At 45.0% G+C, this 21,913-nt stretch overlaps 1 protein-coding gene across 1 annotated transcript; it reads right to left on the bottom strand.

Annotated features, from left to right (window-relative positions):
• Window positions 1-2,862: 2,862 nt before the first annotated feature.
• Window positions 2,863-21,649, bottom strand: LOC311124380 (kelch-like protein 38; the record flags this gene model as incomplete). The annotated part of the gene is made up of 7 exons (XM_084198542.1): window positions 2,863-3,152; window positions 3,465-3,570; window positions 7,586-7,849; window positions 8,015-8,521; window positions 8,700-8,900; window positions 9,152-9,356; window positions 21,459-21,649. The coding sequence occupies 7 exons, from the start codon at window positions 21,647-21,649 to the stop codon at window positions 2,863-2,865; spliced, it is 1,764 nt and encodes a 587-aa protein (XP_084054668.1).
• Between the last annotated feature and the right edge of the window lie 264 nt (window positions 21,650-21,913).

Here is a 21,913-nt window from a genome sequence, read left to right as displayed (position 1 = left end):
TGTCTGTCTGTCTGTCTGTCTGTCTGTCTGTCTGTCTGTCTGTCTGTCTGTCTGTCTGTCTGTCTGTCTGTCTGTCTGTCTGTCTGTCTGTCTGTCTGTCTGTCTGTCTGTCTGTCTGTCTGTCTGTCTGTCTGTCTGTCTGTCTGTCTGTCTGTCTGTCTGTCTGTCTGTCTGTCTGTCTGTCTGTCTGTCTGTCTGTCTGTCTGTCTGTCTGTCTGTCTGTCTGTCTGTCTGTCTGTCTGTCTGTCTGTCTGTCTGTCTGTCTGTCTGTCTGTCTGTCTGTCTGTCTGTCTGTCTGTCTGTCTGTCTGTCTGTCTGTCTGTCTGTCTGTCTGTCTGTCTGTCTGTCTGTCTGTCTGTCTGTCTGTCTGTCTGTCTGTCTGTCTGTCTGTCTGTCTGTCTGTCTGTCTGTCTGTCTGTCTGTCTGTCTGTCTGTCTGTCTGTCTGTCTGTCTGTCTGTCTGTCTGTCTGTCTGTCTGTCTGTCTGTCTGTCTGTCTGTCTGTCTGTCTGTCTGTCTGTCTGTCTGTCTGTCTGTCTGTCTGTCTGTCTGTCTGTCTGTCTGTCTGTCTGTCTGTCTGTCTGTCTGTCTGTCTGTGTCTAAGGTTGTAGCTGGCAGCGGTCACTTGATCCCTGCAGAAGGTGAGTGAATCAGACCACATACCTTGATCCCTGCAGAAGGTGAGTGAATCAGACCACATACTAACATTCTAGAGAGAGGCAGCAGTTAACACTGACTGCAGTCAAAGTACTAAAGAGGAAACCTATAGTTGCCTACAGAAATAACAGATGCATCTGTTTTCCTCCACTGTGATGTATATTATCTACCAAGTCTCAAACATCAGATATCATTTTGGTAAAATCACTTTAATATTATTCACAATGAAATAAGACATAGTTTTGTTATAAAACACAAGTCACATAAATTAATAAATATGGACAATGTAAGCATTTACACAAGTAATTCAGTATATAAAATGAAAGAGAAATAAAAAATAAATAAAGTGAGTTTTTTTTTCTCTTTTGTGAAAGCAATAGATAGCGTTATACTCTGTGCCTCTATATGCATTAGTGCTGCATTCATTGAGATTTGAAACCGATGGAAACCCACAGAGAAGCAGGCCACGCGCTCATCTAGTCACATGACGTCTCCTGGTTCCCATGGTAACCACGGTCAGGGCTACTGGCTGTTGTCTGTACAATATGGGGTCAAGCACAAAAGGTGGCATTAGCAAATTGGCACTGTAGCGCCATCAGTGTCTCTCAACCTTATTTGCGCCAGGGGACAGCCAGGCAAGCTATGGCAATAGTTATCCTTCTTGGAAAAGCGGCTTAGATTAAAACTTAACACTTAAGATCTCATTTAGGCCTAGTAGCTGTCAGGAGCAAACAAGATATGAGGGACTGTCCTCGGATCGAGATGGAGGGTTGAGAAACACTGCTGTAGAGAAGAGCAGCCTCACTAGCAGTAAGAAAGGCCTAGAGAGCTAATCATATGGATATGCCTTCACACTGATTTTCCTTCTTGGTTTATAAAGCCATTGGTGGTGTAGCCTAATGTTGAATCACCAGCAGACAGGAGCACTGCATGGTCTTCAATGTCTAAACCTGACACATCCCCTTATATGTAGTGCACTAGTTCTGACCAGTAGTCGTGATAGGGAATAGGGTGCCGTTTTAGATGCACCCTTGGAGGAGTGTGGAGACTGAGAAATCTGTCAGTGGAGAAGTCCACCGCTCTCCCTCCCTCCCTGGGGCCAATGTGACACCTCTGCCTAACAGCTGAGATCTCTGTTTTGATTTAGAACGCCACAGATGCTAGAAGCATGCGTCCCCACATCAAGACCATGTCTGAGGCGTGTGAGAGAAGAAACCAACCAACGTCTGTCTGTTATGATGGTTTCCGATCCCAGCTGTGGTGTCCAATTATAACTGACGTGAAGGAGTGACATGACAGGTAGCCGGGTAGGCTAGGCTAGGTTAGGAGCCTGCTAGGCTAGGCTAGGCTAGGTTAGGAGCCTGCTAGGCTAGGCTAGGCTAGGTTAGGAGCCTGCTAGGCTAGGCTAGGCTAGGCTAGGTTAGGAGCCTGCTAGGCTAGGCTAGGTTAGGAGCCTGCTAGGCTAGGCTAGGTTAGGAGCCTGCTAGACTAGGCTAGGCTAGGTTAGGAGCCTGCTAGGCTAGGTTAGGAGCCTGCTAGGCTAGGTTAGGAGCCTGCTAGACTAGGCTATGTTAGGAGCCTGCTAGGCTAGGCTAGGCTAGGTTAGGAGCCTGCTAGGCTAGGTTAGGAGCCTGCTAGGCTAGGTTAGGCTAGGGCTCCCGAGTGGCGCAGCGGTCTAAGGCACTGCATCTCAGTGCTTGAGGCGTCACTACAGACCCCCTGGTTCGATTCCAGGCTGTATCACAACTGGCCGTGATTCTGAGTCCCATAGGGCAGCGCACAATTGGCACAGCGTCATCTGCCGTCATTGTAAATAAGAATTTGTTCTTAACTGACTTGCCTAGTTAAATAAAGGTTAAATAAATACAAAATAAAAGGCTAGGAGCCCGCTAGGCTAAGCTAGGTTAGGAGCCCGCTAGGCTAGGCTAGGTTAGGAGCCCGCTAGGCTAGGCTAGGTTAGGAGCCCGCTAGGCTAGGCTAGGCTAGGAGCCCGCTAGGCTAGGAGTACAAGGAGTTTTGGGGATGTTGTGGGTCACAGGTCATCAGAGAGATCATATACAGTTTGTGGACCAGCTCAAATGTGACACCGGACTGGAGGATTGGAGGACATTGCATCTGTAATGGAGGACAGAGAAGCAGCTGTAGAGGTCAAACCCACTGTTCGACTCCAGACGACCAGATGATGTGGATAAGATGTTGCGGGTCACTCAGGGGGGGTTGGGCCTGTTGGAGACACAGACCAGAGGCAGGGAGCCGTGGTCAAACAGTTTGTATGGCAGCGTCCCCTTGGAGGTCCACACGTCCGTCTTGGGGTCGTAACACTCGAAGCAGTCCGAGTCCTCGATGGCGTCGTGCCCGTTCAGGAAGCGCCCCCCCGTCACGTACAGCTTGTTGTTGATGACCGTGGCGCTGTGGTGCATCCGCCTCTCCTTCAGGTTCTCACACTTTACAAACTTGTTGGCTTTGGTGTCGTAGGCGATCATCCGTCTAGTGTACCCTAGAAATGACAACATTTCCAATACAGTGACTCTTAAGACAGATTCACAGCCTGCGTCCAAAATAGCAGCCTATTCCCTATATAGTGCACTACTTTTGAGCAGAGCCCCTAGGGAATAGGGTTCCACAGCCTACCCACAGATTGTTCAGAATCACAACATCAAAGTAATTAAAGTTGAAAGGAGATGACTCCATTTAAGAAGAAAAAGAGAGACATGCTAATCAACTCATGTGGACCGCAACAGCTGTGGATATTACACATGATAGACCAGGTAAACAAAGGTAAACATGTTGAAAGCGGCAGCCTGTTCACCTCCAATGATGTAGATCTTGTCCTCGATGACAGCAGCAGGTGCACAGACGTTCTTCACCGTCCGGGTCTCCAGTCTGGACCACAGGTTCCTGGAGATGTGGTACACCTGAGAGACGGAGACACCAGAGAGATCAGTCAGTCAGTCAATGTCAGGCCGCCAGGAAACGTGTGGTGAGGTGACACTTAGTTTAATAAGGGCAAAGTGCAGTTTTTTTTAACCAATTTGCCTCATGATTTGTCTCGTGCACAATTTCTCTGTCCTTCACATCGGAGTGCTGCTGCAGGCTCTTTGCGTGTCTTGACCAATCAGATTCACGGAAATTGCAGGTCGGGATCCTTAAATTAGATGACCTAATATTACGTTTATCCTACCAACGGGACATTAAAAACTGTAATATCTTATGTTTCACCGAGTCGTGGCTGAACGACGACATGGATAACATACAGCTGGCAGGATATACGCTACATCGGCAGGATAGAACGGCTGACTCCGGTAAGACAAGGGGTGGCGGTCTGTGTATATTTGTAAACGACAGCTGGTGCACGAAATCTAATACTAAGGAAGTCTCGAGGTTTTGCTCGCCTGAGGTAGAGTATCTCATGATAAGCTGTAGACCACACTATTTACCAATAGAGTTTTCATCTATATTTGTCGTAGCTGTCTATCTAACACCACAATCCGATGCTGGCATTAAGATTGCACTGAATGAGCTGTATAAGGCCATAAGTAAACAGGAAAACGCTCATCCAGAGACAGCGCTCCTAGTGGCCGGGGACTTTAATGCAGGGAAACTTAAATCCGTTCTACCTAATTTCAACCAGCATGTTGAAATTAGCACCTTTACTCCACACACAGAGACGCATACAAAGCTCTCCCTCGCCCTCCATTTGGCAAATCTGACCATAACTCTATCCTCCTGATTGCTGCTTATAAGCAAAAACTAAAGCAAGAAGCACCAGTGACTCGGTTAATAAAAAAGTGGTCAGATGAAGCAGATGCTAAGCTACAGGACTGTTTTGCTAGCACAGACTGGAACATGTTCCGGGATTCTTCCGATAGCATTGAGGAGTACACCACATCAGTCACTGGCTTCATCAATAAGTGCATCGATGACGTCGTCCCCACAGTGACCGTACGAACATACCCCAACCAGAAGCCATGGATTACAGGGAACATCCGTACTGAGCTAAAGGGTAGAGCTGCCGCTTTCAAGGAGTGGGACTCTAACCCGGACGCTTATAAGAAATCCCGCTATGCCCTCCGACGAACCATCAAACAGGCAAAGAGTCAATACAGGACTAAGATTGAATTGTACTACACTGGCTCTGACGCTCGTCGGATGTGGCAGGGCTTGAAAACTATTACAGACTACAAAGGGAAGCACAGCCGCGAGCTGCCCAGTGACACAAGCCTACCAGACGAGCTAAACCACTTCTATGCTCGCTTCGAGGCAAGCAACACTGAAGCATGCATGAGAGCACCAGCTGTTCCGGATGACTATGTGATCACGCTCTCCGTAGCCGATGTGAGTAAGACTTTTAAGCAGGTCAACATTCACAAGGCCGGAATACCAGGACGTGTACTCCGAGCATGTGCTGGCCAACTGGCAAGTGTCTTCACTGACATTTTCAACATGTCCTGACTGAGTCTGTAATACCAACACGTTTCAAGCAGACCACCATAGTCCCTGTGCCCAAGGACACTAAGATAACCTGCCTAAATGACTACTATACACCTGTTCTGAAAGGCCCCAGAGTCTGCAACACCACTAAGCAAGGGGCACCACCAAGCAAGCGGCACCATGAAGACCAAGGAGCTCTCCAAACAGGTCAGGGACAAAGTTGTGGAGAAGTACAAATCAGGGTTGGGTTATAAAAAAATATCAGAAACTTTGAACATCCCACGGAGCACCATTAAATCCATTATTAAAAAATTTAAAGAATATGGCACCACAACAAACCTGCCAAGAGAGGGCCAGGCAAGAGAGGACCAGGCAAGGAGGGCATTAATCAGAGAGGCAACAAAGAGACCAAAGATAACACTGAAGGAGCTGCAAAGCTCCACAGCGGAGATTGGAGTATCTGTCCATGGGACCACTTTAAGCCGAACACTCCACAGAGCTGGGCTTTATGGAAGAGTGGCCAGAAAAAAGCCATTGCTTAAAGAAAAAAATAAGCAAACACGTTTGGTGTTCGCCAAAAGCCATGTGGGAGACTCCCCAAACATATAGAAGAAGGTACTCTGGTCAGATGAGACTAAAATTGAGCTTTTTGGCCATCAAGGACAATGCTATGTCTGGTGCAAACCCAACACCTCTCATCACCCCAAGAACACCATCCCCACAGTGAAGCATGGTGGTGGCATCATCATGCTGTGGGGATGTTTTTCATCGGCGGGGACTGGGAAACTGGTCAGAATTGAAGGAATGATGGATGGCGCTAAATACAGGGAAATCCTTGAGGGAAACCTGTTTCAGTCTTCCAGAGATTTGAGACTGGGATGGAGGTTCACCTCAAGTTTTCTGTTTTTTTGTCTTATTTCTTGTTTGTTTCACCCCAAAAAATATTTTGTATCTTCAAAGTAGTAGGCATGTTGTGTAAATCAAATGATACAAACCCCCCAAAAAAATCCATTTTAATTCTAGGGTGAATACTTTCGCAAGCCACTGTATGTATTAATTTGTGGATGTCCATCATCCATTTCGTACGATATGTTACGAATTACAATTCGTACAATATGTTACGAATTGGCAAATCATATAATATGTAGCAAATCCAATTTGTTGTGGCCAACATTAGCTAGGTGACTAAGTGGCTGACGCTAACGTTAGCTAGTTGGCTAACGTTAGCTAGGGGTTAAGGGTTAGCTAGGGGTTAAGGGTTAGCTAGGGGTTAAGGGTTAGCTAACATGCTAAGTAGTTGCAAAGTAGCTAAAAAGTAGTAAGTAGCTGCAAAGCTGTTAATTAGTAAACGTTGTCCGTGATGAGATTCGAACACGCAACCTTTGGGTTAGGGTTATATGCCCACCCATTTACCCCAACCTTTGGGTTAGGGTTATATGCCCACCCATTTACCCCGACCTTTGGGTTAGGGTTACATGCCCACCCATTTACCCCGACCAACCACCCTTATTTTTTGCCTTATTATGTAACCTTCTGTCTCGTGTAACCATACCAAACGTAACATATCATACACATTTTACTGTCCAGGATTTACATGTATTATGTTACGTCGAGTCCATGAGACAAGCTTTAGTGTAGCCTACTATGTGCCCTGTCCCTCTGGCCAGTGTAATAATATAATAATAATATGCCATTTAGCAGACGCTTTTATCCAAAGCGACTGACAGTCATGCGTGCGTACATTTTTGTGTATGGGTGGTCCCGGGGATCGAACCCACTACCCTGGCGTTAGAAGCGCCGTGCTCTACCAGCTGAGCTACAGTTGTAAATGAAGTGGTGTATTTGTTTGTGAGAAAATGTGAAAGGGATCAAATTTAGTTAATATTCAAACTTGGGCTGACTAGGCTACCTAGACTTTTTCAATCCAAAATGATTAACTGGAATTAATCAATAAACACAATAGCATACATAGCATACATAGCATACATAGCATACATAGCATACATAGCATACATACACATTAGCTTACATAGCATACATACACATTAGCTTACATAGCATACATAGCATACATAGCATATATAGCATACATAGCATACATACACATTAGCTTACATAGCATACATACACATTAGCTTACATAGCATACATAGCATACATAGCATACATAGCATACATAGTATACATACACATTAGCTTACATAGCATACATACACATTAGCTTACATAGCATACATAGCATACATAGCATACATAGCATACATACACAGTAGCTTAATAGACTGTTAGTTTATGTTTATTAGGCAGCTGCAGGCCATGATTGGGAGTCCCGTAGGGCGGCGCCCAGCGTCGTTTGGGTTTGGGTTTGGCCGTCATTGTGAATAAGAATTTGTTCTTGACTGACTTGCTTAGTTAAATAACAAAAAAAAAAACACACTAGAGGACAGGAATTGCCTCCTCCCTGCTTTGATACAACTGTTGCGTTGATTGATTGGTTACCTGTATCTCCCTGACAGGGTTCTGCATGGCGTCCTCCCCTCCGAACACGTAGACCCTCTGGTCGTTGGCGGCGACGGCGGGGTGCAGCACGGCGGTGGGGAGAGGAGCCATGGCCTCCCATTGGTTAAACATACTGTTGTACCTCTCCACAGAGTTGGAGATCTGTTTGTCTACTCCGATCCCCCCCAGGACAAAGATAAAGTGGAGGTAGGAGACACTCTGGTGGGCGTAGCGCGGCTCCAGCATGGGCTCAGCCGTCCTCCACTGGTCGATTTCAATAAAGGCAACATTACATGGTGTCAATAGCAGCTAAGGCTGAAATTTAAAATGTTCATAAATACACAATACAAAATAATTATCGATCAGCACAATAAAATCTAACTTAAAAATACATATTTTTCTGGACAAACTGTCAGTAGCCTTACGTACCTGGTTGGTCTTGAGGGAGAGAGTGTAGACGGTGGCAGATACAGAGCTGTCTCCCGAGGCCATGCTGAGGCTGAGCCCCCCCACCACGTACAGGATGCTGTGGATGCAGACGTAGGAGGCCTTGTAGAGCCGCAGGGGCAGCTTGGCCAGCCACTGCCAGCGCTGAGTCCTCTCGTCATAGAGCAGGGCTTCCCGGGACGTCTGCTCGTTGTTCTTGCGCCCGCCGACCACCACGAGCGTCTCTCGGCAGGTGTAACGGCGTGGTGTGGTCCAGAGGGGCTTCAGCTCACGGCCGCACTTGGCACTGACTGAGAGCATGAGGCGACGGACGGACTCGATGATCTCGGTGCAGAGCGTGGAGGACTGGACGAGCGGGTCGTTGGCGATGAACTGGAACAGGTAGGTGGGGTGGATGTAGCGCAGACGCACCTTCTTGAAGAGGTCGTGGATGGCGCCGCGCCGGGAGAACGGGTCGTGGTGGATCCATGCCAGGAGGGTCTCAAACACCTGGGAAATGTGACTTTTAGTTTTTAACATGGGGGATTAGTACTATCTTACCTTATTTGATCTAATCTTATCCTTTATTTATTTTTTTCATATCTCACCTCACCTCTTCTCACCTCACCTCACCTCTTCTCACCTCACCTCACCTCAACTCATCTCATCTCATCTCATCTCATATCACCTGCTCCTCCTCGGCACACAGTCGGTCATCCTCCAGGTAACACATGAGCTCAGGTAAGGAGAGCTCACAGAAGTCCTCGGAGGCAGCTACATCTGAGAAGCTCCGCACGGCCATCTCCTTGGCCTTCTCCTTCAGACTGTCACAGTGGAGGATCTCTGACAGTCGGATCATACTGAGACAGTTGTCTGGGCTCAGCTGCTCCTGAAATATATGATCATTTAACATAGGCCGTGTGTGAGTGCACATTTATTATCATTTCTTACTTCATTTAACCTTTATTTAAGCAGGGAAGTCCCATTGAGACCAAAGTCTCTTTTGCAAGGGAGGCCTGATTCACAAACACAATACATCGTACACAATCAGGAGTTAGTGGCACAGTCACATCCATCAATACTGCAGTGTCAACATAAGTCCCAGAGTTAGCAACAAAGCTGATTTCCATCCGTAGTCACCTGCAGGAAGGTGGAGCAGGCCTCAAACAGCCGTCCATAGTACAGCATGGAGGCAGCCTGCATTAGAGGAAGCACTATGTCCATGCTGATGGTGATGGCTCCTGTATACACATAGTCCACTATGCCACAGAGCACGTCAGGGGAGATACCCTTCAGATCCACCCGACCCTGGCTGCTCTCCACAAAGTTACTGCAGAACATGGCCCTGAGGAATATACATGACAGGTTACTGCAGAACATGGCCCTGAGGAATATGCATGACAGGTTACTGCAGAACATGGCCCTGAGGAATATGCATGACAGGTTACTGCAGAACATGGCCCTGAGGAATATGCATGACAATTGGTGTAAATGGCACCGGAGGAGATGGCTGCCGTTTTACGTCCCTCTAACCAATTGTGCTATTATGTGTGTTTTTGTAATTTATTCTGTCAATAGTGTTTCTGCCACCGTCTCTTATGACCAAAAAGAGCTTCTGGATATCAGGACAGTGATTACTCCCCTCGTATTGGACGAAGATTTTTTCTTCAACGAGTCGGACGCAAAGGATATTCCATAGACAAGGCCCAAATCCCCGTCATTCGCATGAGAAAGAGACAGAGATATCGTGGATGTAGGTCAGGTGCCTTGTAAGGAGCGAGTAATCTGCCTCTTCCATCAATCGTATTAGCCAACGTACAATCATTTGAAAACAAAATGGACGACCTAAGATCAAGGATATCCTACCAACGGGAAATGGCTGAACGACGACATGGATAACATACAGCTGGCAGGATATACGCTAAATCGGCAGGACAGAACGGCTGACTCCGGTAAGACAAGGGGTGGCAGTCTGTGTATATTTGTAAACAACCGCTGGTGCATAAAATCTAATACTAAGGAAGTCTCGAGGTTTTGCTCGCCTGAGGTAGAGTATCTCATGATAAGCTGTAGACCACACTATTTACAAAAATAGTTTTCTTCTATATTTTTCGTAGCTGTCTATTTACCACCACAAACCGATGCTGGCACTAAGATTGCACTCAATGAGCTATATAAGGCCATAAGTAAACAGGAAAACGCTCATCCAGAGGCAGCGCTCCTAGTGGCCGAGGACTTTAATGCAGGGAAACTTAAATCCGTTCTACCTAATTTCTACCAGCATGTTAAATGTGCAACCAGAGGAAAAAAACCTCTAGACCACCTTTACTCCACACACAGAGACGCGTACAAAGCTCTCCCTCGCCCTCCATTTGGCAAATCTGACCATAACTCTATACATTAGTTTATACTGGATTAAGCGTACATTTTAGTTATCTGTAATTCCGTTAGTTATGTTCCAACACTCCCTTCATCTTGTGCCAATATCAGTTATTTTAAAGGTTTTTCATATGAATATTATTTTCTGATTCAAATAGGATTCCCTCAACATTGCTCTGATGTACAAAATATTTCAAATCGAAATTTCGTGATATGAAACTTTTAAGTTGCATGTTTTTTGAAAATATCTACATTGGTCAGTCCAAAATTGCTGTTTGATTCTGTCATGGAAATAAATGTATTTCCTGTTACCAAGTTATTTCCGGTTTCTATGCCTTTAATTTTCCACGCAGACCAGTTTATTAGTGCATTCTGAAAAGCTATCCAAGGATTGTTCCATAAGGTTGTGTTTTTTGGGAGTGATATTGGTTGTTGTAGAATACGTTTATAGTGTTTTTAACTATGAAGTTGTTAATGTTCTTAGCTTTATCCTTTGAAAATAGACACATGAAAATATTCTGGGGGTGAGCATGTGCATCTTCAGTATGTATACATTTTTCCTCTTTAGTGCATTTAAATATATGTCTCAAGTAAAAGCCTTGGGTGGCAAGTTGATGCAATTCCAAGTCAGAGGTTAAAACCACCCTTTTTATTCTGAGTTTTATTTGATAAAGATAAAGTCTATTGTATGAGTAAACTTTTTTAAAGAATGTCTTCGGTAGGGTAATTGGTATTACCGAGAATAAATATAAAAACTTTGGGAGCCTGAAGATTGTTCCATTTAATTAGATCTGCTTTCATATTGTTGAGTAATGGGATAAAGTTACCTTTATATATCTGTTGTTTGTTGACACTTATTAAGCATCTTAAGTATTTGTTGTGGTCCACTTAAAGGATTACTGTAGATCAGAGTTATTCTTTTAATTTTTCCTATTGCCGTTATTTCCGTTTTTTTCCACGTAATTTATTAAATTCATTTTATATCTTGAGATTTTAAAAGTATTCTGAAAATACAGTATTTTTAGCAAGGGGGACATTGAGTTTTCAATATTATAGTCAGGTATATCAGGAGATCATCTGCAAATAAGTTTAGTTTATATTCATGTTCACCAATTCTGATACCTGTTATGTTTGGGTCCTGTCTAATTCTTTCTGCAAGCGGTTCAATTGCCAGTGCAAACAGGAAGGGGGAGAGAGGACATCCCTGTCTTGTCCCCCTTTCTAAAGCAATTTCATCAGATAATGTATTATTTGTGTATATTTTTGCTTAATGACATTTATATAATATTTTTATAAAATGTATTATTTCAGATGGAAAGTTGAAGGCCTCCAAAGTTTTGAATAGAAAAGTCCATTCAAGACGGTCGAAAGGCTTTTCGGCATCTACAGCTATTATTGATAAATCTATATCTTGTTTTTTAGCGTATTGTATTATATTGAATCATGTTCTTGCATTTGTTTGTAAATGTCTATTTTTATATAGAGTGGCGACCCGTCATTTTGAGGCCCACCTGTTTAGCTGAAAAAATTATTTGGGCATTAATACGTGTCACCTACCAGTTTGCAAACAATGTAAAAAAAATTACAAATAACATTGAGTTAATAAAGCCGCATACAAATATGGTCTCTTTTTTGTTTTCTTGAGTAAGGCAGCTCCTAAATGCAGGTGTTTCAGCCTAGCTCAGTGCTTTCTGTGGAGGTGGGGCAGCCAGCGGAAAATACGGAGCGTAGGGGTTGGTAATGTTCTCTAGTTGCGCCGTGATTGGCTCAGTGTTCTGTCACTCATGGGGACACTACGTCACTGCAGAATCTACGGGTAAAGCTAGAAAATTCAAGCCCCTTGGGTGTTGCCATAGAGTTACATTAGAAGTGCCCATCCAAGAAGGCTCAAGGTCATTGGCCACATATAAAATGACATCAAATCACGTTATATCTACCGTAGCTTTGATTGGACTGATTATGTAAACATCAATACTTTCAAAATCTTAGCTAACAAGCTAGCAGTCATCATCATGAATCAAGTCGCCAATCTACTGGAAAATCATTTTCAATCCTTGTCATATGAAGAAATTATGAAGAGAAATTATAGATAAAACATATCGGTGCTCATCGGCCATTGGACATAAACATTACACAACAAGTTGGAAATCGCAAATTCAACAATGAGTGTTTTGGAAGGAATCGGTGGCTAACTGCAAGTATTGCAAAGCAATCACTAGCCTGCTATTCAGTGGAGAGGGTGTGGGGTCCAAGTCTGGGTTTAAGGGCCTCTTTTCCAAGCTTAAAAGGATATACATTCAACATTATGGGCCAGAAACAGTTTAATACATTGGCCATGCTGTCAATCCAGCATGACTTCTGCCGCGTTCAAAACAACTGGAAACTCGGAACTGGGAAATCTCAGACTTCAGTGAGTTCAAGACAACTGGGAACTTTGAAAAAAACGAGCCCCGACTGGGAAAATACGTTTTGAACGGTCATCCAACTCGGAACTCCAAGTCGGAAACTCGGGCCTCTTTCTAGAGCTCCGACCTGAAGATCACTGATGTCATGATTCGACCTTGTTTTTTTCAGAGTTCCCAGTTGTCTTGAAAGCACCATAAATCCAGAGAATGCCAGACTTTGATGACAAAATTTGCCCACATGAAGGACCACCGCGCCACCTTCCTGTTGAAGTGAGCACAGCACAACAAGGTGAGTCCAAAAATGTATTGTATGCTGCTGCATAAATGATGTAATATGCCAGGGAGATATGTATACTGTAGCTAAGAAAGTAATACTAAGTGTATGTTGTGTAGTAAGCTGTTAGTAGCCCATGTGCCTCACCCTAATAATTTGGTCCCTTTTCCCCTCATAACTTAGCCTACTGTTCTGACTTGGTGGTGCACATGTAGCCTATAGCCTGTTTTAGAGAAATGTAATCATCGAATATTGTAAGAGCTTTCATTGTCTGCTTATATGCCCCCTTTATTTATCCTACGGTTCTGACTTGGTGTACAGGGAGAACACTGTAAGAACGGCCCATGTTCTGAATTCTGTCGCTGTACATTTCAAAGGGGCTAAACAAATAGTTATATTGACTACGTCCGTCCTAGCTCGCTCATTAATGTCTTAATCGAAATGTCGGATTGCCTCTTGTCCGCTCATCGTCCCCTTATGCCATAGTTTGTACATCTTAATTGTCAGTAGAAACCACATTTGTTTAAGCAAGTCAGCCATATCAGCTATGTTTTATTAAAAGCAGTAAATGAGGCTGAATGACCAGTTTCGCTGCCAGACGAGGCTCCTCTGATAGCCAGGTGGAGCAGTGGTAAGGTGTTGGGACAGCTGCCTCTGATAGCCAGGTGGAGCAGTGGTAAGGTGTTGGGACAGCTGCCTCTGATAGCCAGGTGGAGCAGTGGTAAGGATTCACTCCATGGTGCTGAAAAGAAAGCTCTGCTGTTGGGACAGATTTATGGAGGCCCTAACAGTTTGGGAGCACCGTTTGTCACCGTTATAGTTAAATTAATGTATTGTTTAGTGTTGTGTTGTGTAGTGGGTTTGCTGGCATGTATCCAAACTGTTTTGTTTTTGTTTGCCCCACCAAGATTTATATGCTAAAATCGCCACTATTTATATAGGTTTTTATAGAAGCTTTTAAAATGGTCATTAATAGTGTTGTTGTTTCTAATTAAAACCATTTGTATCCTTGTCTTTTTAAATTATAACTGGTTTGGTTTTGTGAGAGCTTCGAGATGTTTACCAGGTTTATTTGCCATTTAATAGTATGCTTTATTTGAGTTTAACCTGTAGTTAGTTGTTGGCTCTCTTCAAAATGTATGCACACATGACTGTAAGACGCTTTGGATAAAAGCGTCTGCTAAATGGCATATTATTATTATTATTATTATTATTATTATTATTATTATTATTATTATTATATGTACAGGCCCTGCAGCCCCCAGTATCACTTCTACTCCCCAGGAGTTATCATTTGTTGACTTCTGTAACCGTAAAAGCCTTGGTTTTCTGCACGTTAACATCAGAAGCCTCCTTCTTAAGTTTGAGTTATTCACTGCGTTAGCACACTCCGCCAACCGTGATGTTCTAGCAGTGTCTGAATCCTGGCTTAGGAAGGCCACCAAAAATTCAGAAATGTCCATCCCCAACTACAACATTTTCCATCTAGATAGAACTGCCAAAGGGGGTGGAGTTAAAATCTACTGTAGAGATAGCCTGCAGAGCTCTATCATACTATCCAGGTCTGTGCCCAAACAGTTTGAGCTCCTACTTCTAAAAATCCACCTTTCCAGAAATAAGTCTCTCACTGTTGCCGCTTGCTACAGACCCCCCTCAGCCCCCAGCTGTGCCCTGGACACCATATGTGAACATGATTGCCCCCCATCTATCCTCAGAGTTCGTACTGCTTGGTGACCTAAACTGGGATATGCTTAACATCCCGGCCATCCTACAATCCAAACTAGATGCCCTCAATCTCACACAAATTATCAAGGAACCTACCAGGTACAACCCTAAATCCGTAAACATGGGCACCCTCATAGATATCATCCTGACTAACTTACCCTCTAAATACACCTCCGCTGTCTTCAACCAGGATCTCAGCGATCACTGCCTCATTGTCCGCGGTCAAACGACCACCCCTCATCACTGTCAAAAGCTCCCTAAAACACTTTAGCGAGCAGGCCTTCCTAATTGACCTGGCCCAGGTATCCTGGATGGATATCGATCTCATTCCGTTAGTAGAGGATGCCTGGTTGTTCTTTAAAAGTGCTTTCCTCTCAATCTTAAATAAGCTTCAGAACTAAGAACAGATATAGCCCCTGGTTCTCTTCAGACTTGACTGCCCTTGACCAGCACAAAAACATCCTGTGGCGTACTGCATTAGCATCGAATAGCCCCCGCGATATGCAACTTTTCAGGGAAGTTAGGAACCAATATACACAAGCAGTTAGGAAAGCGAAGGCTAGCTTTTTCAAACAGAAATGTGCATCCTGTAGCACTATCTCCAAAAAGTTTTGGGACACTGTAAAGTCCATGGAGAATAAGAGCACTTCCTCCCAGCTGCCCACTGCACTGAGGCTAGGAAACACTATCACCACCGATAAATCTACAATAATCGAGAATTTCAACAAGCATTTTGCTACAGCTGGCCATGCTTTCCACCTGGTTACCCCTACCCCGGCCACCAGCTCTGCACCCTCCGCTGCAACTTGCCCATGCAACTACTTCTCAGATAGAGTTCGATGTGTCAAATCGGAGGGCCTGTTGTCTGGACCTATGGCAGTCTCTATGGGGGTGCCACAGGGTTCAATTCTTGGGCCGACTCTTTTCTCTGTGTATATCAATGATGTCGCTCTTGCTGCTGTTGACTCTCAGATCCACCCCTACGCAGACGACACCATTTTGTATACATCTGGCCCTTCATTGGACACTGTGTTAACAAACCTCCAAACGAGCTTCAATGCCATACAACACTCCTTCCGTAGCCTTCAACTGCTCTTAAACGCTAGTAAAACTAAATGCATGCTCTTCAAACGAACGCTGCTGGCACCCGCCCACCCGACTAGAATCACTACTCTCGACGGGTCTGACCTAGAGTATGTGGACAACTACAAATACCTAGGTGTCTGGTTGGACTGTAAACTCTCCTTCCAGACTCACATTAAGCATCTCCAATCCAAAGTTAAATCTAGAATCGGCTTCCTATTTCGCAACAAAGCCTCCTTCACTCATGCTGCCAAACATGCCCTCGTAAAACTGACTATCCTACCGATCCTACTTCGGCGATGTCATTTACAAAATAGCCTCCAACACTCTACTCAGCAAATTGGATGTAGTCTATCACAGTGCCATCTGTTTTGTCACCAATGCCCCATATACTACCCACCATTGTGATCTGTACGCTCTTGTTGGCTGGTCCTCACTACATATTCGTCGCCAAACCCACTGGCTCCAGGCCATCTATAAATCACTGCTAGGCAAATCTCCGCCTTATCTTAGCTCATTGGTCACCATAGCAACACCCACCCGTAGTATGCGCTCCAGCAGGTATATCTCACTGGTCATCCCCAAAGCCAACACCTCCTTTGGCCGCCATTCCTTCCAGTTCTCTGCTGCCAATGACTGGAACGAATTGCAAAAATCTCTGAAGCTGGAGACTCTTATCTCCCTCACTAACTTTAAGCATCAGTTGTCAGAGCAGCTTACCGATCACTGCACCTGTACACAGCCCATCTGAAATTAGCCCACCCAACTACCTCATCCCCATATTGTTATTTATTTTGCTCATTTGCACCCCAGTATCTCTATTTGCACATCATCTCTTGCACATCTATCATTCCAGTGATAATACTAATAGTAATTATTTTGCACTATGGCCTATTTATTGCCTTACCTCCATAACTTGCTACATTTGCACACACTGTATATATATTTTCTGTGGTATTTTTGACTTTGTTTTTTTTTACCCCATATGTAACTCTGTGTTGTTGTTTTTATCGCACTGCTTTGCTTTATCTTGGCCAGGTCGCAGTTGTAAACGAGAACTTGTTCTCAACTGGCTTACCTGGTTAAATAAAGGTAAAATAAAAAAATAAAAAAAGTTACTAATCCATTCTCCTTCATTCACTCTCCCGCCCTCCTATACATATTCACACCAAAACGTACAGCCTACACTCACATCCACACACACATCCATAGAACAGTTATTAACTATATACAGTGGGGAGAACAAGTATTTGATACACTGCCGATTTTGCAGGTTTTCCTACTTACAAAGCATGTAGAGGTCTGTAATTTTTATCATAGGTACACTTCAACTGTGAGACTGAATCTAAAACAAAACTCCAGAAAATCACATTGTATGATTTTTAAGTAATTCATTTGCATTTTATTGCATGACATAAGTATTTGATACATCAGAAAAGCAGAACTTAATATTTGGTACAGAAACCTTTGTTTGCAATTACAGAGATCATACATTTCCTGTAGGTCTTGACCAGGTTTGCACACACTGCAGCAGGGATTTTGGCCCACTCCTCCATACAGACCTTCTCCAGATCCTTCAGGTTTCGGGGCTGTCGCTGGGCAATACGGACTTTCAGCTCCCTCCAAAGATTTTCTATTGGGTTCAGGTCTGGAGACTGGCTAGGCCACTCCAGGACCTTGTGATGCTTCTTACGGAGCCACTCCTTAGTTGCCCTGGCTGTGTTTTTCGGGTCGTTGTCATGCTGGAAGACTCAGCCACGACCCATCTTCAATGCTCTTACTGAGGGAAGGAGGTTGTTGGCCAAGATCTCGCGATACATGGCCCCATCCATCCTCCCCTCAATACGGTGCAGTCGTCCTGTCCCCTTTGCAGAAAAGCATCCCCAAAGAATGATGTTTCCACCTCCATGCTTCACGGTTGGGATGGAGTTCTTGGGGTTGTATTCATCCTTCTTATTCCTCCAAACACGGCGAGTGGAGTTTAGACTAAAAAGCTCTATTTTTGTCTCATCAGACCACATGACCTTCTCCCATTCCTCCTCTGGATCATCCAGATGGTCATTGGCAAACTTCAGACGGGCCTGGACATGCGCTGGCTTGAGCAGGGGGACCTTGCGTGCGCTGCAGGATTTTAATCCATGACGGCGTAGTGTGTTACTAATGGTTTTCTTTGAGACTGTGGTCCCAGCTCTCTTCAGGTCATTGACCAGGTCCTGCCGTGTAGTTCTGGGCTGATCCCTCACCTTCCTCATGATCATTGATGCCCCACGAGGTGAGATCTTGCATGGAGCCCCAGACCGAGGGTGATTGACCTTCATCTTGAACTTCTTCCATTTTCTAATAATTGCGCCAACAGTTGTTGCCTTCTCACCAAGCTGCTTGCCTATTGTCCTGTAGCCCATCCCAGCCTTGTGCAGGTCTACAATTTTATCCCTTACACAGCTCTCTGGTCTTGGCCATTGTGGAGAGGTTGTAGTCTGTTTGATTGAGTGTGTGGACAGGTGTCTTTTATACAGGTAACGAGTTCAAAGAGGTGCAGTTAATACAGGTAATGAGTGGAGAACAGGAGGGCTTCTTAAAGAAAAACTAACAGGTCTGTGAGAGCCGGAATTCTTACTGGTTGGTAGGTGATCAAATACTTATGTCATGCAATAAAATGCAAATTAATTACTTAAAAATGTGATTTTCTGGATCTTTGTTTTAGATTCCGTCTCTCACAGATGAAGTGTACCTATGATAAAAATCACAGACCTCTACATGCTTTGTAAGTAGGAAAACCTGCAAAATCAGCAGTGTATCAAATACTTGTTCTACCCACTGTATATTATATACTATATTTCCCCCTTTGTACTATTTTATCAGTGTCATCATGTTGGCATCGGCTACTTCTATCATTACTTCCTATCGGTACACGCCTCATGCGTCCTATCGGAACACGCCTCATGGTCCTATCGGAACACGCCTCATGGTCCTATCGGAACACGCCTCATGGTCCTATCGGTACACGCCTCATGGTCCTATCGGAACACGCCTCATGGTCCTATCGGAACACGCCTCATGGTCCTATCGGTACACGCCTCATGAACATTGTACTGTACCCTCCTCTGCTCCCAGGCTGGTGTGGCCCTGCTGGTCATCCAAAATGTTGTCGTCTCTGTATAATGTTGTCTTGTGTTAGGTGAGGTTCTGTAGTCGTGTTGTGTTCTAGGTGAGGTTCTGTAGTCGTGTTGTGTTAGGTGAGGTTCTGTAGTCATGTGGTGTTAGGTGAGGTTCTGTAGTCGTGTTGTGTTAGGTGAGGTTCTGTAGTCGTGTTGTGTTAGGTGAGGTTCTGTAGTCATGTGGTGTTAGGTGAGGTTCTGTAGTCGTGTTGTGTTAGGTGAGGTTCTGTAGTTGTGTTGTGTTAGGTGAGGTTCTGTAGTTGTGTTGTGTTAGCTGAGGTTCTGTAGTCGTGTTGTGTTAGCTGAGGTTCTGTAGTTGTGTCGTGTTAGGTGAGGTTCTGCAGTCATGTCGTGTTAGGTGAGGTTCAGTAGTTGTGTTGTGTTCTAGGTGAGGTTCTGTAGTCGTGTTGTGTTCTAGGTGAGATTCTGTAGTCGTGTTGTGTTCTAGGTGAGGTTCTGTAGTCGTGTTGTGTTCTAGGTGAGGTTCTGTAGTCGTGTTGTGTTCTAGGTGAGGATCTGTAGTTGTATTGTGTTCTAGGTGAGGTTCTGTAGTTGTGTTAGGTGAGGTTCTGTAGTTGTGTTAGGTGTGGTTCTGTAGTCGTGTTGTGTTCTAAGTGAGGTTCTGTGGTCGTGTTGTGTTCTAGGTGAGGTTCTGTAGTCGTGTTGTGTTCTAGGTGAGGTTCTGTAGTCGTGTTGTGTTCTAGGTGAGGTTCTGTAGTCGTGTTGTGTTCTAGGTGAGGTTCTGTAGTCGTGTTGTGTTAGGTGAGGTTCTGTAGTCGTGTTGTGTTAGGTGAGGTTCTGTAGTCGTGTTGTGTTAGGTGAGGTTCTGTAGTCGTGTTGTGTTAGGTGAGGTTCTGTAGTCGTGTTGTGTTAGCTGAGGTTCTGTAGTCGTGTTGTGTTCTAGGTGAGGTTCTGTAGTCGTGTTGTGTTCTAGGTGAGGTTCTGTAGTCGTGTTGTGTTAGGTGAGGTTCTGTAGTCGTGTTGTGTTAGGTGAGGTTCTGTAGTCGTGTTGTGTTAGCTGAGGTTCTGTAGTCGTGTTGTGTTAGGTGAGGTTCTGTAGTCGTGTTGTGTTAGCTGAGGTTCTGTAGTCGTGTTGTGTTAGGTGAGGTTCTGTAGTCGTGTTGTGTTCTAGGTGAGGTTCTGTAGTTGTGTTGTGTTAGGTGAGGTTCTGTAGTCGTATGGTGTTAGGTGAGGTTCTGTAGTCGTGTTGTGTTAGCTGAGGTTCTGTAGTCGTGTTGTGTTAGCTGAGGTTCTGTAGTCGTGTTGTGTTCTAGGTGAGGTTCTGTAGTCGTGTTGTGTTAGCTGAGGTTCTGTAGTCGTGTTGTGTTCTAGGTGAGGTTCTGTAGTCGTGTTGTGTTAGGTGAGGTTCTGTAGTCGTGTTGTGTTAGCTGAGGTTCTGTAGTCGTGTTGTGTTAGGTGAGGTTCTGTAGTCGTGTTGTGTTAGGTGAGGTTCTGTAGTCGTGTTGTGTTAGCTGAGGTTCTGTAGTCGTGTTGTGTTAGGTGAGGTTCTGTAGTCGTGTTGTGTTAGCTGAGGTTCTGTAGTCGTGTTGTGTTCTAGGTGAGGTTCTGTAGTCGTGTTGTGTTAGCTGAGGTTCTGTAGTCGTGTTGTGTTAGGTGAGGTTCTGTAGTCGTGTTGTGTTAGCTGAGGTTCTGTAGTCGTGTTGTGTTAGCTGAGGTTCTGTAGTCGTGTTGTGTTAGCTGAGGTTCTGTAGTCGTGTTGTGTTAGGTGAGGTTCTGCAGTCGTGTTGTGTTAGCTGAGGTTCTGTAGTCGTGTTGTGTTAGGTGAGGTTCTGTAGTCGTGTTGTGTTCTAGGTGAGGTTCTGTAGTCGTGTTGTGTTAGGTGAGGTTCTGTAGTCGTGTTGTGTTAGCTGAGGTTCTGTAGTCGTGTTGTGTTCTAGGTGAGGTTCTGTAGTCGTGTTGTGTTAGCTGAGGTTCTGTAGTCGTGTTGTGTTAGCTGAGGTTCTGTAGTCGTGTTGTGTTCTAGGTGAGGTTCTGTAGTCGTGTTGTGTTAGGTGAGGTTCTGTAGTCGTGTTGTGTTAGGTGAGGTTCTGTAGTCGTGTTGTGTTAGCTGAGGTTCTGTAGTCGTGTTGTGTTAGCTGAGGTTCTGTAGTTGTGTTGTGTTAGGTGAGGTTCTGTAGTCGTGTTGTGTTAGCTGAGGTTCTGTAGTCGTGTTGTGTTAGCTGAGGTTCTGTAGTCGTGTTGTGTTCTAGGTGAGGTTCTGTAGTCGTGTTGTGTTCTAGGTGAGGTTCTGTAGTCGTGTTGTGTTAGCTGAGGTTCTGTAGTCGTGTTGTGTTCTAGGTGAGGTTCTGTAGTCGTGTTGTGTTCTAGGTGAGGTTCTGTAGTCGTGTTGTGTTAGGTGAGGTTGGGTTGTCTTGTGCTCTCTGTATAATGAATCAATCCGTTTCTACTGTATTGTAGCTGACCTGAAGTATAGGCTGGAGGACACCAGGACGTTCCTGTGGCAGGGGATCTCTGTGTTGTCTGAACAGAGCAGCACGTCAGTTAGGATCCTCTCCTGTCTCAGGCTGTTGAGCTGGGATAGCAGGAGGGAAGACAGCTCTGGGTCTCTAAATGGGAACACCTCAAGGGTCTTCAAGGACGCACAGAGAGCCATTCTGTTGGAGGGGGGAAGGAAACATGGGGAGGGAGGGGGAGGGAGAGAGGGGAGGGTGGGGGGAGGAGGGAAGGGGGTGGGAGGGAAGGGGGTGGGGGAGAGGGGAGGGAGGAGGGAGAGAGAGAGAGAGAGAGAGAGAGGAGGGAGAGAGGGGAGGGTGGGGGGAGGAGGGAAGGGGGTGGGAGAGAGGGGAGGGAGGAGGGAGAGAGAGAGAGAATAACTGTATTGAATGGTTTTATGAGCATCTTACCAGGGTTGGGGTCA

The sequence above is a fragment of the Coregonus lavaretus genome (genome assembly GCF_964263955.1).
Source record: "Coregonus lavaretus genome assembly, contig: HAP1_SCAFFOLD_1886, whole genome shotgun sequence".
NCBI lineage: Eukaryota > Metazoa > Chordata > Actinopteri > Salmoniformes > Salmonidae > Coregonus > Coregonus lavaretus.
The sequence above is the reverse complement of the archived record's forward strand: the minus strand, read 5'-3'. Positions and strand labels throughout refer to the sequence as shown.